General features: G+C 47.2%; 1 protein-coding gene across 5 annotated transcripts in view; it reads right to left on the bottom strand.

Moving 5' to 3' along the window:
* Positions 1-17,534, bottom strand: part of RALGPS1 (Ral GEF with PH domain and SH3 binding motif 1) — a 292,653-nt gene that overhangs the window by 236,871 nt on the left and 38,248 nt on the right. For all 5 annotated transcript variants that reach the window (XM_041724551.1, XM_041724552.1, XM_041724553.1 and 2 more), the window contains exons 3-4: positions 3,607-3,728; positions 361-468 (exon numbers count right to left, since the gene is read on the bottom strand). In XM_041724551.1, the coding sequence (XP_041580485.1) occupies positions 361-468; positions 3,607-3,663 (165 nt within the window). In that variant the 5' untranslated portion in view covers positions 3,664-3,728. The remainder of the gene's footprint in view (positions 1-360; positions 469-3,606; positions 3,729-17,534) is intronic.

The following is a 17,534-nucleotide window of genomic DNA, read 5'->3' as shown; positions in this document are numbered from 1 at the left end:
GAATCCTGCATACGTTTGGCTATAGCTATGAATATGTAAACATAAAATTTAGACCTCTTCTTATGCAAATATGCGTGTATTGTACATGCTTTTTAAAACTGGCACTCTTCTCTGTTAATGGTGCTATAACTTTGCCCCTTTCACTTACTATTCGTATATACTGCGCATGACTTCTAAGGTGGTTAATTCTAGATTGATGGCAACCTTTTTAATGCTGCTTAGGATTTCATAAAGAATATCATATCCCACGGTCCCTATGGTTGGGCATATGGGTTGTTTCCACCTCCAACTGGAACTTTCTGCTGCCCCCGTCACACCCCACTTTGGTGCCCAGACACCCACATCAGTTACGTTACTTACAGCAAACTCCTCGGGACTCACTTTCAAGACATCGAAGACAACGGCATCATAGCTCTTGCTGGCATAGTCGCAGCTCTGGCCCTCCAGAGAGTCTGAGCTGCTGCTGCCCTGCGGAAGACAGGGAGAGAGGGTGCCACCTGAGCAGTTGGGCTGACTCCAGAATCGCTGACTGCCATGCCCAGACCGAGGATGCAAGAGTGACACAACTGTACAGTGAGCAAAGCTCCTACTGCTCGCTGCTTCACCGCATTCCAGGCACCGTGGTAGGCACTTCATATGTATAGTCTTGCTTAATTCTCTTAAGAACTGAGTACACACTATTTTTATTTCCTCTTTACAGGTAAGGAAGCAGAGGCAATGCCACTTCCCCATGGAATCACAGTTAGGAAACTGAAGAGCCAGGAAGTGAAACTAGTTTTGTGTCTACCTGACGCCAGATGCATACCCTCGATCACTACCCCCAATTGCTTCTGGGCCACTGTGTAGCTGGTGGGATAAAAAGATATAGTCCACTCCTCCTTCAGAGAGAACAGGCCTTCACATCTTAGACGATCTTCAATCGTTCTGTCCTATTCTGTCGTTCAAACATTACCTGGTTTCACCTTTTTTTTTTTTTTCTTGAAGTCATTACAGGAAATTCTTACACAAAATGTTAAACTGGTTCTCAAGGCTCACTTCATGTATGGGCCACTTGGAATTCAAAGCCAGTTAGCTGATGAGGTGAGAGGTAACCAACTGGCTTTGGAGATGGGCGTGAAAGTTATATTTAGTAGAGTCCCTTATAAAGGAGAATACCATGAGCCCTGCATGTAGAGAAGGAGGTCTCCCATCAAAGAGGAAGTTAAAACTCCCCAGATGTGGCCAGGTTCATGAAACCCAACACTGTGGGGGATCCCAGAATGTTGAACATACCTTCTCCTTGATTTTATTTAATTTCATCAAATTCTACTTTGGGGAACCAATCAAGCTTACTACCCAAAAATTGTGCCCTGTTCATAAATGGTTTTATTCGTCTCAACCCATGGAGAGGGATTTTGTGGTTTCCATTAACCTCAATATCTTGGACTGGGTTTTAGAGAACATGCTTTTATTAATTCTTCTTTATTTCACTCTTTCCAAAATGGCTATATCTGGAAAAACTTTACAATCTTACTGGAAACTAGAGTGTTTTTAGGCCAGTGAGGGAAACCAACAGTCAACAACTGAAAATGTGAGGTTAAAAGGAGGCGTGGAAACTTAAACGTGTAGATTTCAATAGGCCTGTGTCATTTAAAAGTTTCACCAACAAGGCTGTTATGCCCAGAACTCTAAGATGATCTTAAGAAGTAGCACATCATGCTGGTTAAGAGCTCTGAAGTCATGCCTGGTGGAAATGCCAGCTCCACACCACCTGCTGCCTGACCTCACACAAGCTACTTCACCTTACCATCTCAGCTCTGTGAAACGGCACACTGGCACCTACTCCCTAGGGTTGTGGCACAGATTATATAAAATGAAGCTAACAAAGCAGCTTGCAGAATCCCCCTCCCTCAGGAGATGCCGATTCAAGGGGCCTGGGCAGATTCGGCCACGGCTTTTTTAGAAGTTCCCTAATAATGGCACTTGCTAAACTTTTGAGAAGTAACAAAGACAAATCCTGAATGCCTCCGACATTGGCAGTCTGTTCTGCCCCTTAGATCTTATGCACAGACCCCAAGCAGATGACTCCCTGTAAGTCACTCTGCACTTCCACAACCACGTTCCAGAAAGCAGGCTACATCAGGTTGACAGGGTTGTCTTCCTCAGCGTAGTGTCATCAGGGTTAAGAGCACTGGCTTGAAAGTCACAGGGGTCTGGCTCTAAATCCCCACCCACCGTTGACCAGCTGTGTGATTTGAGCCAGTTTATTCGCCTCTTCCTGCCTCGTTCCCCCATCTATAAACTAGGGGTGAAGCAACAGTACATACCTGATCAGGCTACTGTGAGGATTCGTGGGATAACACCTGTGGAACACGCAAGACAAGGCCCTGGCATATAGGATGAATTATGGGGGTGGATGTGTGTGTGGTGCCATTCAATCTCCAAAATTTACTGAGTACTTCAATTAAACATGTGTTCTTTCATTCAACAACTATTTGAGTACTTACCATGCTCCAGATACACATACGTATTCACACATACTCAGTATATACATATGTGTGTGTTTATATATATATGCACATACACACAGAGAAATCAGAAAAGACAGAAGTTTTACTCTAGGTGGAGTGTAAATTGTAAATGAGAAGAGAAGCCTGATTCCTCCAGTTACCAAACAGCCCATTCCTGGGATTTCAGGTTTTATATCTTTCCTGAAACACCCCACTGCATCTGCCCCAGACACACACACTCATACAAGAAGCTTTACTTAATACAGGGTTGCCCCAAAAACATTAGTGGTGGTGGTGATGACGATTCAGTGATTCATTTAAACCTATACTGGCACCATCAGGGGCTTTTAAAAGGTACTCACAAGTCTGTTTTCAGAAGCAGAGATCAAAAGAAGGAATTTGTTAATGGTTTATAAGATATGAATAGGTTCCTGTGAATTTCTAGCCAATCACACAGGATCATTTGAAAAGCCCAGCTCAACTGTGAGGGACCTGTAAGCTCAAAAGACTGAGCACTCCCTTGACAGTTTGTCATGGGAGCCAGGCATTACACATTTGGCAAGGTGGTGCTCCTGGGCCTGATGACACCCACTCCTTTCACGTGACTCTGTTCCATCACTTCACTTGGAAAAAACACCCCCACACCCCCACATCCGCAGGGCAGGGGCCCTACTCTCCCAGGCTACTCTCGGACCACCAGTCCTTACAGCCATCTCCTACAAAGCAAGGTAAATAAGAACACAGAGCCAGCTGGAATCACTTCTGCCTGACTTCATTCTGGAATGTGTGACATATTTACAATCAGCAGCAGCAGCTTTTCTTGGGAAAGGTCTGATCCCATCTTGCCACCAAAATGGAATGTGGCACTTGCTACAACTGGACTGGGCAGGTGTTTGCTTTTCTTTGAAGCGAATGACTGTAGAAAATGTACTGATCCTCGGGGCTGACTGCCTCCCAAATCTCACGCCTGGTGTGGCCAAGGGCCTCAGGAGTGCTAAGAATGGTGGTATTCATGGAGCCTTGCTGCCTTGCTGTTCACAACTTAGCTGGGGCCTGGGTCCGCTAAAAGGAGCCCCCCTACCCCCACCCACTGTCCCAATTCTCATAGCCCCTATACCTGCGGAGTGGCGGAGGTGACCAACACACTAGCCATCAGACCATTCCTCTTGTACATAGTCTCCAGGCCGCAGGGAGCTTCAGGGCAGCCTCCGTCGGTGACATAACCTGTCTGGAGACGTCCTGAAAGGCAAAGGGGCTCATGAAAACCAGCTTCAAAACCAACTTAATCCCAGCCTGGTGGGAGGTGAGGAGTGGGGAGGGGGGTGGATGTTGTGCTAGGATTTGAGCAGAAGACCCCAAAGGAGACCTTTAAAAGAAGGTTATAAGCCAGTGGCCTTCAGGCTAAATATGGCCCACAGATGTAGTTTCTTTGGCTTGTGCAGATTTTCATATTTTTAAAATTTATCAACAACATTTAAGAATTAGAAGGTTTGGGGGCACCTGGGTAGCTCAGAGGTTGAGCGTCTGCCTTTGGCTCAGGGCGTGATCCTGGGGTTCTAGGATCAAGTCCTACATCGGGCTTCCTGCATGGAGCCTGCTTCTCTCTCTGCCTGTGTCTCTGCCTCTCTCTCTCTCTCATGAATAAATAAAATATTTTTTTTTAAATTAGAAGGTTTTGGGGATGCCTGGGTGGCTCACTGGTTGAGCGTCTGCCTTTGGCTCAGGTCGTGATCCTGGGCTCCTGGGGTCAAGTCCCCCATAAGGCTCACTGCTGGGAGCCTGCTTCTCCCTCTGCCTACGTCTCTGCCTCTTTCTGCATCTCTCTCATGAATAAATAAATGAAATCTTTAAAAAAAAGAGAGAGAGAGAAAGAGAATTAGAAGGTTTCACATGGAATTCTGGATTTCTGACTTTTCTTGAAAATGGAAATACCTGACAGCACAAGGCCCACATTCCTGCATGATGACCATCAGCTGGGCAGAATAGCAACTGCCCCTTTTACTGGAGCAAGAGGCTTTTGGACCCTACCTGGCCTGTGCAATTGTTTGGGTACATGCCTGGCCCTCTCAGGTACTAGAGTTTGTGACCTTTGTTTTAAATGAAAGCAGGTAAAGATGACAAACTGATTCTACCATGTTTCCCTGTACACTTGACCACTTCATCAGTAATAAGGTGATAATAACTAATATTTGCAGAGTGCTCACCATGTGCCATGCACTTTATGTATATTGACTCAACTAACCCTCACAACAGTCTTGGGCAGGTCCTATCACACCCATGTTACATGTGAGGAATTTGAGGTACAGAGAGGTCAAGTAACTCGTGCTTTGGCGTCTTCACTCATGCTGTCCCCTGATCCCACCATCATTCAAGGACCTCCTCAAACATCATTTCTTCTGAGTATTATGCCTGAACCACTTGGACCAGAACTAAGTGCTCTAGTGCCAATGTGTACATACCTCTAGTAGAGCATTTATCACATCACTGAACAGCACAGAACTGTAGCCGCCACCTGCTTTTTAGCAGGAAAGTGACCAGGAAAGTAGGGAGGATATAATGGGAAGGAGAGAGGAAGGTGGAGGTACCAACTGGAAGCCAACTTTGATGATCCAGGCCAAAGCTGAAGATAATCTGCACTAAGTAAGGCTGTCACAGTGAAGTCAGAGAGAAGGAGGCAGATGGGGAGCACCAGGGGCAGAGACTGATGGGGACAGGGAAGAATGAGCTGAGAATGAATAGTGTCTGGCCTGCAGTGCCAGAAGGACGGTGTATCCCTCCTTAAGAAAAGGAACAGAGGTGGTACAGCAGATTTGTGGAAGAACATGAAGAACTTCATCTGGGATGTAGGCCAAACCCGCGGTGCCTGAGAAAATCCACCCCGGAGGGCAAGGTCTCGTCGGAAGCTCATGGGGGGGAAGATGGTCTGGAGGTAGACAGAGAATATCTCCGCCCAGCCTGTGACCTGCTGGAGCATAGCCACAGGGCCCATGGCAGAGCAGCGTGCCAGACAGGACAGAGTCAAGCACTGAGAAGGAAGGTCAGAGTGCTGCAGGCTCTGCCTCACACAGCTCCAGAGCCACAGGGCCATTCTCTCACAACCTCTCTGCTGGTTCCCTCGTCAGCCATGTCCTCCTCAGCAGCAGCCTATGAGCTTCCACCCTCCCATCTTCCCTCTCCCAGACACTGAGAAGAACCATGAATAAATAAATCTTAAAAAAAAATAAATAAATAAATCAAAAGGTTTCACATAGAATCCTGGATTTCTGACTTTTCTTGATATTTGGTGGTCAACCAGCGATGGCTGGATATGGACATTTTGGATGATATGGAATTACAATTCATCTTCTGGGGCATGAGAGCAACAGTAGGGAGACTAAGGAGAAAGTCTATCTGGGTGACGGAAGGGCAGAATTCAGAGCTAAAGTGAGTCTGCGACTTGGTTTCAAATCAATCCACAAACTACACTGAAGTGGAGATAAAGCAACTGTGGCAAAACACTGACAAGTGACATCCACTGACAGGAGGAGTGCAGTGCACTAGTCTCTCAACTTTCCTGAATGCTCCATTATTTTCATATAAAACAAGAAAGGAGAAGGGGAAGCATAGCTCGATTAAGTGTTTCCTCAGAGGCCAAACTCTCTTTCAGGAGCAGGGAAAGGGGACAGGCTGGGAACATCCACCGGTTAATCACTTCTGTCCTCGGAGGAGCCAGGCCTGTGGTTCCCCAGGACCCTGAGCCCGTGCTGGGGCAGGTGTGCAAGACAGCCACACAAAAGAGAGGAAGAGACCTTTAGCAAAAGAAGGCCTAGGAATGGTGAAGAGAAATGCCTGGGGGAAAGGCAAATTAAAGCCACAGTGAGCTTACCACCTCACACCTGTGAGGATGGCTATACAGAAAAAGCACCAAGTGTTGGCAAGGACACAGATGAATGGAACCCTTATACTTTGCTGGTAGGGAGGCATTCTCCTTTGGTAAGTGGTTTAATAGTTTTTTTTTTAAGATAGTTTTTTTTTTAATTTATTTATTCATGAAAGACAGAGAGAGAGGCACAGACATAGTTAGAGGGAGAAGCAGGCTCCCTACAGGGAGCCCGATGTGGGACTCGATCCCAGGACCCCAGGATCATGACCTGAGCCAAAGGCAGACACTCAACCACTGAGCCGCCCAGGCATCCCTGATAGTTTGTTTAAAAAATTAAACATTCATTTACCAAATGATCAGCCATTCTACTCCTAGGTAGCTACCTTAAAATAAATGAAAGACACATATGTGAAATATTCATCAGAGCCAAAAGCTGGAAACAATCTAAACTCATGAATGGATCAACAATGATATATCCATACAGTGGAATACTACTCAGCAATAAAGAAATGAAATACTGATACAAACTGTAACATGAATAAGCCTCAAAAAACTATACTAAGTGAAAGAGGCCAGACCAAAAAGACTGTACTGTAAGATCCCATTTTTATGAAATGTCCAAAAAAGGCAAATTCAGAGATAGGAGCCCATCAGCGATTGGCTGGGGGTGGAGGCAGGACTGTGTGCAAAGAGGCACAAGGTGCAGACAAGACTGTGCAAAGAGACACAAGGGATTTTTCTGAAGTGATGGAAATGTTCTAAAACTGGATCATCATGATAGTCACCCAGCTCTGTAAATTCACTAAACATCACAGAATCATACACCAGGAATGGGTGAATTTTACGTTATGTGAACTACACTACAACAAAAGCAGCAATCACAAACTCTGTTTCATGATGGCAACCTGAACTCACATGTTTAACTGCCCCCCTCTACATCCCTTTGAAATAATCCAAGAAGTAGCAAAATGGCAAAAACAAACTACATTAGCACATGACAAGAGAGAAAGGTTATTAATAAGCAAAAAACTTTGAGGAATTTCCAGCAGAAGAGACAGGACTGAGAGGAGGGGAACCAGCCTCTGGAGCAAAGGGAAGGCCTCCCAGGAGTCAGATAAATGGGACCCTTCAACAGACACACCCTGTAAGTAACATGGGGACTTCAAAGTCAGGAATCCAGAAATAGGCTGAAAGTAAGGCCCGCTCAAGAGCTCAAAGCAGCAGCATGAGACTGGCTCAAGCTGCAGGTCTGTCTCAGACCAGACAAACAAGCTCATGTGGACTGGGAGTTGGGGTCAACCCAGCCAGGCTCTCTATGCCAGAAGTGACCAGCTTGTTGGATGGACCATGTTCAGATCAGCTCAAGCCGGACTGAAGTGACTCAACCCAAGCCTGACAGAATCACCATGGATTCTGTCCATGGGAGACAGCCAGCTGATGTTCCTTGTGGATCCAGCTTGCTCCTGTTCCAGGCTGAGGTGGGCTTCACTCCTTTCAGGATATGCTTGGCACTCTGCAGGTCTTCACCAAGGGGAGTCCAACATGGAGCCCAATCTGCTCTGTCTGGCCCCAACCAGAGGCCTTAGTGCTCCCTGCCTGCCTGACACCATAAATTCTCAAGTCACACAGGTGCCATGTTTTATCCTCATACTCTCTTCCATGGTGGGTCATTTGCTCAGTCCGTGCATCCTGTCTGGTGGCTGATGCCACCAGATCTGACCATTTCTCCAGCATCGTCGAAGGGGTGCACTTTCGTGCCCCTGTCGACACAACAGCACATCCAGGGAATGGCAACTGCATGAATCTGAGCCAGGCACTACATTTCTAGCTCATTTCAACTTCACAACAACCCCATGCAGGAGAGATTCTTCTACTCCTGGAAATCACGGCACCAAGGGCTGATGTTACTGCTTATTGAGTGGTGGGACTGGGGAGTTCAAACCCTGGTCCATTGACACCAGCGCCTGGGCCTCCTTCAAAGCCCACGAGGACCCAGCAAGAAAACGCATATAAAACACTTCAACCCGGCCAGCCACAGACCAAGCACTCAAAGTTATTAGTTACTGTGAGTATTAATCTAATCCTACAGTTCTAGTCATTTATACCTATTCTTTTTTCCTAAAATAAAGGAACAAAAAAATTGAAGAAATCACGGCACTGTGCTATGAAACCACAGGCTTCCACTGCAGGAAAGGGGTTCCCAGCTGTGGTCCCCAAGTGTCTGGGGAACACAGGCTGAGTCCAGGTGTCTGAGTGCAGAGCTCCTCCACCAAGAGGCCTGATCTGTCCATCCCACATCCCTCCGGCCCACCTAGAGACAAAGCACATCAGCAGCAGTGTGTTACCCCTATGCTTCCTATAAGCAGCCTGGGCTGGAAAGAAAGACAGAACACTTATTTGAGATCCAACTCCTACGTGTCTCCCCATGGACAAAAATAGCCTAAGTTGTGAGCAGCAACTCTCCAATAAGTGATATTTCACATGCTACGAAATGACAGAACTAAGCAGAACAGAATATCCTTTCCAGGGCCCAGAGAAACCCCCACCCATCCACCTTCTGTCCCTGAGGCCTGGCCAGGCCCCAATTCCTCATTAGAAACTAGACTCCCACCAACAGTCAGCCTGGCCCAGGCAACCTGCTGAGAACTGCTTCCACACCCCACGGGAAGGCCCCTGATGATGACAACTGCACCTGATGACTGGACCAGAGTGGCCACCTGATTCTCCTAGGAACTCCGGACCTTGAGACACTGGTCTCTGCTGGTCAACCAACAGAGGCACTGTGCCCTTGCTTCTAGGGGGTGGCCAGATCCTGCCTGGTACAGGGATAGTCGGCCAGAGTGTAAAAGGGGCAGATGCATGGAGAAGCTAAAGGCAAAGCCTGTGTCTGAAAGAAAAGGAGGGCAGTGACCTGGCTTCCACCCCCAACTCTGTGGTAGATGCCTCTTTTTCAGTGGCCGGTAGTTAGAGTGTCTTTCCAAAAGACCTGGGCCAGGGCTACTTCCTAAACACCAAGTTCATGCCATACTACCAGGAACCTGACCCTGAAAACACAAAGGGCTCATCTGAATGGGGAAAGATATGCACCATTCACTCACTCATGGAGCTCCTACTTCATGTGGGCATCGTTCTAGCGAGGAGTTCCTAACCATTTTTGTGGCTTGGACCCTTTTGGCAGCCTAGTGAAACCTCTGGGTCCCTCCTCACAGAAAAGTTTCTACATGCATAAAATAAAATTACACAGGATTACCCAGGAAACCAATTATATTAAAATACAGTTAATAACTGTATAAAATACTTTATAACATAATAATGTATATTTCTTCATGTAGGGGAATACGTGTACATATATTTCTTATTATTCCATTAAATAACAAAATCTGTTGGGTTTAATAACTACCATAATTTGAAAGTAGTTATGAGCATAGATATTCTAAGAGGCTAATGATTGTTGTATCATATGAAAACACCTGATTTTTTTTAAAGATTTTATTTATCTATTCATGAGAGACACAGAGAGAGAGAGAGAGGCAGAGACACAGACAGAGAAGAAGCAGGCTCCATGCAGGGAGCCCGATGTGGGACTCAATCCCGGGACTCCAGGATCACTCCCTGGGCCAAAAGCAGGCAGACACTAAACCACTGAGTCACCCAGGGATCCCCAACATCTGTGATTTTTATTGGTGAAAAAGTCCCAAGTACTATTATTATTACTATGATTCAGTGTCTATATTAGTAACTGAGAGAAATGCTAAATTTCAGTTAGAAGTTGGTGAAAATAAATGTCATCTTTTTCCCACTAAAATTCAGTGATGCCTGGTCCAGAACCCCTGTTTCAGGCATTGGAGATATCAAGCAAGCAGGCCCTGCTCCCACAGAACTTACATTCCAGTGCAGAAGTCAGAAAATACACACATGGATACAAAAAAGATAACTTCAGATGGTGAGAAATATCTCAAAAAACTAAAATAGGATGGAGATGGTATTTGCCAAGTGGTCAAGGAAGGATGCTCTGAGGATGTGAAATTTGGACTAAAACCTTAGGAAGGAGTAAGCCCCCCCCCCCAAAAAAAAGGAGTGAGCCCATAAAAACCACTGTGTGCTCTTTGCAGAGAACACAGCAAGTGCAAAGACCTGAGACACACATGAACTTAGCACGCTTGTGATGGAGGCAGATGGACCCGAGTGGGCAGAAGGCAGTGGACAGAATAGGCTGGGGCCAGCACATGAAGGGCCTCACATGCTATGGTGGGTGTATGGGTTTCATCTGGAGTGCAGTGGGAACCCTCTGGTGTCCCTAAAGGTTTTGAGCAGGGGAATGACAGGATCTGATCTTACTGTTTTTGAGGTCACTTTGGCTACTGGGCATAGAACTGGATGGAGAAAGACAAAGTCAGAGCCTCAGAGGCAGCAGGGGTAAGAGAGGAAATGGCATGGACTGCTGGCCACAGGGATGAGGGATGATCTGGGAGGGGCTCTGGAGGGAAACAGACAAGATCTGGTGATGGATCACATGTGAGGGGAGAAGAAGAAAGAGGAACCAAGGATGACATCTAAGCTTGGGGCTATCATGAGGGGGTAACAGCCACATGTTGTTCTGCTGTTCATTTATTCACTCATGCACCCACCCACAGCTGTTCATTCATTCACATACCACGCACCCACCCAATGAGCCCCCTGGTGGACCAGTTCTGGGCATCCAGAGTCAAAAATGACACAGCCCTGCCCTCCAGGGTCCTGCAGTATAGTGGGGAGAACACCCAGTAAGTAGATATTCAAGGGACATGTGTTCTAAGAGATCACAGGTTTTCCCGGGGAGGTCAAAGAAGACATCACTGAGAAGAGTGATGGCTTTCAAAGGACTAGTGGGAGCATTTCAAGGAAAGGGCTGATGAGGGTACCCTGTGCAAGTATGGAAGCCCGGGGTGTGAAAGGACTCCTGATGTGCCAGTGTGCCAGGAGTACAAGGGAGCATGCTCTCCTCCTCACCAGACCCCAGCCTGTGTCCATCCTAACACACGGTGGCCAATAAGCTAGGCAGGGATCCCCAGAGAGTCTGTTTTCATGGATAGCCCAGACATTACAGCCACAGCCACAGAGTCCAGTCTCCTCGTCACTCCCTCATCTGTTCAGCAAACTTGGTGAAACCTCCTAAACCCTGCTTTGTGAGAATTCAGACCAGTCCTTGGCCTCAAGGAGCTCACACACCATTATCTGCTCACCATTGTCAACATGACAATTTACTAGACATTTTGTTTCACATTCTGGCTGGGGATTTCCATGCATTAAAAAAAAATTTTTTTTTACAGATGAGGAAATGGAGGTGCAAAGAGATTAATGACACTAACTCAGGGATGTACTTTTATATGTCTGTACTGACCATGGCCCCTGCTGGACAGGGGCAGTCTGGCAGGAAGGCCAGAGCTCCAGCTTTTTGAGCTTGCCATTTTATTTTTTTTTTAAGATTTTATTTATTTATTCATGAAAGACAGAGAGAGAGAGAGGCAGAGACACAGGCAGAGAGAGAAGCAGGCTCCATGCAGGGAGCCCGATGTGGGACTCGATCCCGGGTCTCCAGGATCACGCCCTGAGCTGAAGGCAGGCGCTAAACCGCTGAGCCACCCAGGGATCTCCTGAGCTTGCCATTTTAATTGGAATCACACCAAAACCCCATCTTTCTATCCTCTGGCTCTCTCACCACACACACACACACACACACACACACACACACACACACACACACACACTACTAATGCCTCCTTGGAAACCAAAACACTGCTGAAGAGCAAGCAATTCTCATGATGTAACTTCACAAGAACGTGGCAATTGTATCAGGACCACAGAACAATCCTTCATCTCTTGTTTCGGTATGACAGAATCTGTTCTTGTGTGTGGGCTCCTGAAGAGGGAAGGAAAATCCCATATGCCATGTTGGTTTCCTTCCAAACTTTCAGAATTCTCCTTCAGCATTGCAGGCTCAGGAAACCAAGAAAATAACATGAGACAGTCTGGGTGCAGACCGCTTTTGAGAAGCAAAATAACCACTTTTTCCTAAGTGTATGGAGGTCTTTTCAAAGAAAATACACACGTCCAGGAATGTTCAATTACAAGAGAGTGATCTCTTCCAAATGTTTCAGACAAGCATGGAAATGTATCCCAAGCCCCGTTTCAGAGCCGTTTCAGTGTGGAGTGGGCTGCTCTCCGTAGATATGGTGGAGGCTGGCTCCACCTTCCTGTGTCTTGAACAGAAGCTATGACAAGACAACTAAGAAAGAAACAGAGAAGGTTGTGGGCAGAACAACCCCTCCATCACTTCAGGAGCGTTAAGTCTATGTGTGTATGCACACACATGAATACACACACACAGCAACAGCATGCAGATTTCCTATTACCAAAAGGCTTCCCCCAAGGTAACCAGCACTCTGGTGCTGGACTACTGGCCAGCAGCTCCAGAAAGTCCCTGTTGTATGGGCTGGCAGGGCTGTTATCTCTACCTCCTCCTGACCCTCCCCAAACTGGCCAAACCTCTTTTCCTGGCAAGCAGCAGCATCTAGCTTTCAAAGAGAAGCCCTGTCCAGCCACGTAAGCACATGTCAGACTTGAATGCCATCACTCACTGCAGCACTCACCACCACTCCCCCATTCCCACCCCATACCTTCCAAACCACCCACCAGATGTTCAACCTCCAACATCCCACCTTCTCACTGAGGGAGGGAGAATGAGCTGGGGAAGCGCCATCATGGCTGTACCCCTGTGGAGGAGAGAAAGCAGCAGAGTGTGAGAAAGAAGACTGGATTTAGAGATGGAGGTCCAAAGATCTCATTTAAAAAAGGGACAAAACCTGTGAAACTGACTGAACCCAGAGAAAAGGACCAGGAGGGCATCTTCTTGGGAAGGGAAGCACCTACATTTATGGAGCTAAGGCAGGCCTCCACAAACAGGCAGCAATCCACAAATTCAGGTGGCAGGTATGACTGAGTGCCCCCCACAGCCCATGCATGGTGTGCTGAAGCCAGGAAGGCAGATGTGGACAAGGTCCCCATCCTCATTCTCAGAAACCTTAGTCAATCCAGCCCAGGGGCACCTAACATTATCAAGGAGGAGGGTTTTCTGAATTTCTTGCATAAAAGTAATACAGATGCATGCTGAAATTATAAACCTAAGTAAAGGGATCCCTGGGTGGCGCAGCGGTTTGGCGCCTGCCTTTGGCCCAGGGCGCGATCCTGGAGACCCGGGATCGAATCCCACATCAGGCTCCCGGTGCATGGAGCCTGCTTCTCCCTCTGCCTGTGTCTCTGCCTCTCTCTCTATCTCTCTGTGACTATCATAAATAAATAAAAATTAAAAAAAAAAAAAAAAAAACTTTAAATAAAAAAAAAATAAAAATAAAAATAAACCTAAGTAAAAAGGCACAAAATTTAAAAAGGAAAGTCTCCTCTCCCTACAACCCTTAGTTACTGTCCCTATGGTCACACAGTTCACACAGTATAGGGCAGCATTTATGTGCACATCCACGCATATAGAAATATAAGAAAATGTAGAGATATACACATAAATGTATTTTAGAGACTACCCTTTTCAACACTAAAAGAAAGACTAGTTCTATTTTTGGTATCTGTTGACTAAGAAAAAACCCCTGGAAACAAAAAGCTGTTATAAGTCACCAACACACTTAAATTGATCTGTGGTCTAATAACCACAGCAACATCCACAGCCACTTAAAATGCAGTAAGATATATTTACAGCACCCATTCTTTAGCATGACAGAACTTAGAGCACAGGTGGATTTGGGAGGTCTTACAGCAGCCTGGAGTTCAACACCCTCCAAATGGCACCCTCCTCCCTGCAGGTTCACAACTGCAGGTGAAGGCCTGATAGAAGCTAAGAACAAGACAGCTACAGAGCAAGGACCTGAATTCTCACCAGCACTTACTCTGTGCCCTGGGCAAGCCCCTGACCTGACTAAGCTCTACCTTCCTTGCCTATTAAATAGGAACAATGGTGGCACCCACCTTGCCGACAGTCAAAGGGGTCCCTAGGATTCTGTGAGCTAGGGGCAGCTGGTAAGTGACAGCTACACCTGTGGTGCTAGCACCCCTCACCACCATACTCACTCTGGGCCAGAGCAGGCACAGGCAGGGCTCTCTTAGTGTAAGACCATAAAACATCACACTGAAGTTGAGGCAGGAAGAGAAATGTGAGTGAAGAATATGCACATCTCATAAAACCAGGAAAGGTTCTTGAAAGAAAACCAATCATTTGGTTGGCTGGATAGTTTTTTTAAGACCCCCCCCCCTCCCCCATGAAAAGGCCATTAGAGCTTCCCCATCCCTCCTGCGTACACATACAATTACTCTTCAAACCAAAGGCTTCTCCTCCCTTCCAAAACAAGGCTGCAGAACACAGGCAAAGGGGAGAGGTCCCCATGTGCAGCCACTAGGCAAGGCCTGATTTCTCCATAGCAGGGGAGGCAGACTTGAGGGAAACCAGAGGCCTAGGGATCCCTGTGGGTGAGGGCTTGAAGGCAGCATCAGGCAACAGGGGGAAAAGGGAGGGCAAGAATGAGAGTGGTTTGCCCAGAGCATGCCAGACCCCCTCAACAGCCCTGGGAGGACCCTTAGAAGCTGGATAGTGACTCTCCCCTTTCTGCATATGGGACATCATGGTATCTAAATAGGGAACCAGGGCCCGACTCTGCCCAGTTCTCATCATCACTTACTCCATCTTAAGATACCAGGAGCACATGCTCTGAGGAAGGCAGGCAGCATAGCCTAGAAGCTGACGAACGGGGAGACTGTGTCCCCCTGGGAAGCCATAGCAGAAACAGTCCTCCCTGTGGAACATTCCTGGCCTCACCATCACCACGATGTCCAGCCGACCCAACCTCTGCTCTAGGGTAGTACCCTCCTCATACTCTCCCGTCGCACCCCTGCCTCCTCAGGGTTGATTCTTGACACAGAGGGAACCTTCTAAAACATCAATCAAGGGACGCCTGGTTGGCTCAGCAGTTGAGCATCTGCCTTTGGCTCAGGGCATGATCCTGGAGTCCCGGGATCGAGTCCCACATCGGGCTCCCTGCAAGGAACCTGCTTCTCCCTCTGCCTATGTCTCTGCCTTCTCTCTGTGTCTCTCATGAATAAGTAAAAAATCTTTTAAATAAATAAATAAATAAATAAATAATCAATTAAAAAGTCTCAGGACATACATACACTAAGAAAGGCAAATTCTTCTGTATGTAGAGCATACCCAGCTGGAGAGAAACAGGCTGCATCCCAAATCTTGCTCCGGAAGGAACCTAGAGAAATGCCTGAATGATAAGAGAAGGTACTCCATGTCCCTTCCAGCCAGTGGTCTCATACAGAGGCAGGCAGTGGAAAGGGGAGAAAAAAGTCAGCCAGGGGCAAAAGCTAGCACAGCACCACTCAGGACAGAGGTGAGAACAGCCTGGGGCTCTGATGGCAAGCATGCCCTGGGCCTCAGTCAGGGACAGCCAAGTGCACAAAGGCACAACAAATGCCTAAGTCTTCCAGAGTCTACTGGGCAGAACACAGAAGGTGGGAGATGGAGACTGGGGTTTTCTGGGAACTTGAGGTGACTCCTAAGCATGTTCTTTCTGAGGCTCAGAATAAGTAAGGGAGAACAAAATATCAAAACTGCAAAAGAAAGAAGGGACATCTGGCAGAGTACATCTCAGGAAAGCTGGGAAGGGTAGGACTGTGGTAACTGCCTGCCCCCCCCAGGATGGGGGGGAAGATTGTGGCTGCTGCTCAGACCTTACCTAGAGGAGGGAGGCCCTGGGGAGGCAGGAGACCCTGGTTTGCACAGGGGTATCCACACCAGTATGCAGGGGCTTGGTGAACTCCCTCAAGATGAGACGCTTTTACTCTATAGGAATGTGAAGCAGAAGCATAAGAAACAATAAATTTCCTTCAGTGAGGACCTGACCTGACTCTCAAGACAGGGAGCTGTCCCAGGCTAGAGGACACTACTGAGGCCCCACAACTAGATGCAAGGAAGGATCCTGGATTGAGACAGGAACAGAAAAAGAACATGGTGGAGGGGGGTAAGAATTGGTGGCATCTGAAAAGTCGACAGTCCAATTCATAGCATCATACCTGTATTAACTCACCTAAATTAATTCAATAACTGGATTAAGCCTATATAAACTATTCACACACAAGCTGAGGGAAGGATATATGTAAATGCTGTGTACTACTGTGCAGCTTTTCTGTAAGTCTAAAATTATTTCAATATAAAAAGTTAAATTTAAAAGGAAATTCTAAAAAAAAAAAAAAAGCAATTCTACACCCTCACATCCCACCCATACCCCCCCCCCCCATCTCCCAACACACACACACACACACACACACACACACAATCTCCACAACCAGGCCTAACGCCAGGGGCTCATCATTTCCTGTGCCCACCATTAATTGAGAGGTGCAGCTCTGGGCTGCTGAAGTTCAGGCATTTTACACCTGTTACATGTGGGCCAAACATATGTTACCTACAGCAGATAGAGGATGGCGCTAGAAGAAAGTTTAGTGTGAGGAACAGGGGGTCCCTCTCTTCCTCCTAGTCCCTGCCAAAGGCAGAGGAATTCACTGGTCTGACTGGGACCAGTCCAGATCACTGACAGCCACTTCTGTTCAGAATATCACTAAGTACCATAAAGTCTCACACCTGTTCAAGGCACCTCTTCTCCACACTGCTGCTGTGAGACCCATGGAACTCACACACACACCCCTATGTGTGCCTGCCTGGCCTGTTTCTGTATGCTGCTGCTGGCCAGAAGAAACTAAGGACCCCAGGTACAGGTCATGCTCAGGGGGCGTAGGAGGCCCCACTGGGCAGTGAGCTCATCACTTGCCTCAGCCAGCTTCAAGAAGCAAGCCCTGTGCCAGATGCTGGCTGGCTCACAATGAGGGTAATTTAATTCTTTGCTACTTTCCTTGTCATCATCTTGAACTTTAGAAACATCAAGGTGAAGAACAGGTTGGCAGAACTGGACAACACTCTTGGGCCTTCCTGACAAATACCACTGAGTCTTGACTCAACACCCACAACCTGGCATTCCCCCAGCTAAATGGGAAGGCAGTTATCTGAGAGTAAGGGGGAGTAGGTGAGGTCTGGCTGGAGAAGGGGAGGGGAAACCTCCTGGGCAGCAGCACAACAAAGCCCT

The sequence above is a fragment of the Vulpes lagopus genome, chromosome 12 (genome assembly GCF_018345385.1).
Source record: "Vulpes lagopus strain Blue_001 chromosome 12, ASM1834538v1, whole genome shotgun sequence".
Taxonomy (NCBI): Eukaryota; Metazoa; Chordata; class Mammalia; order Carnivora; family Canidae; genus Vulpes; species Vulpes lagopus.
This window is presented reverse-complemented; position numbering and strand designations above follow the sequence as displayed.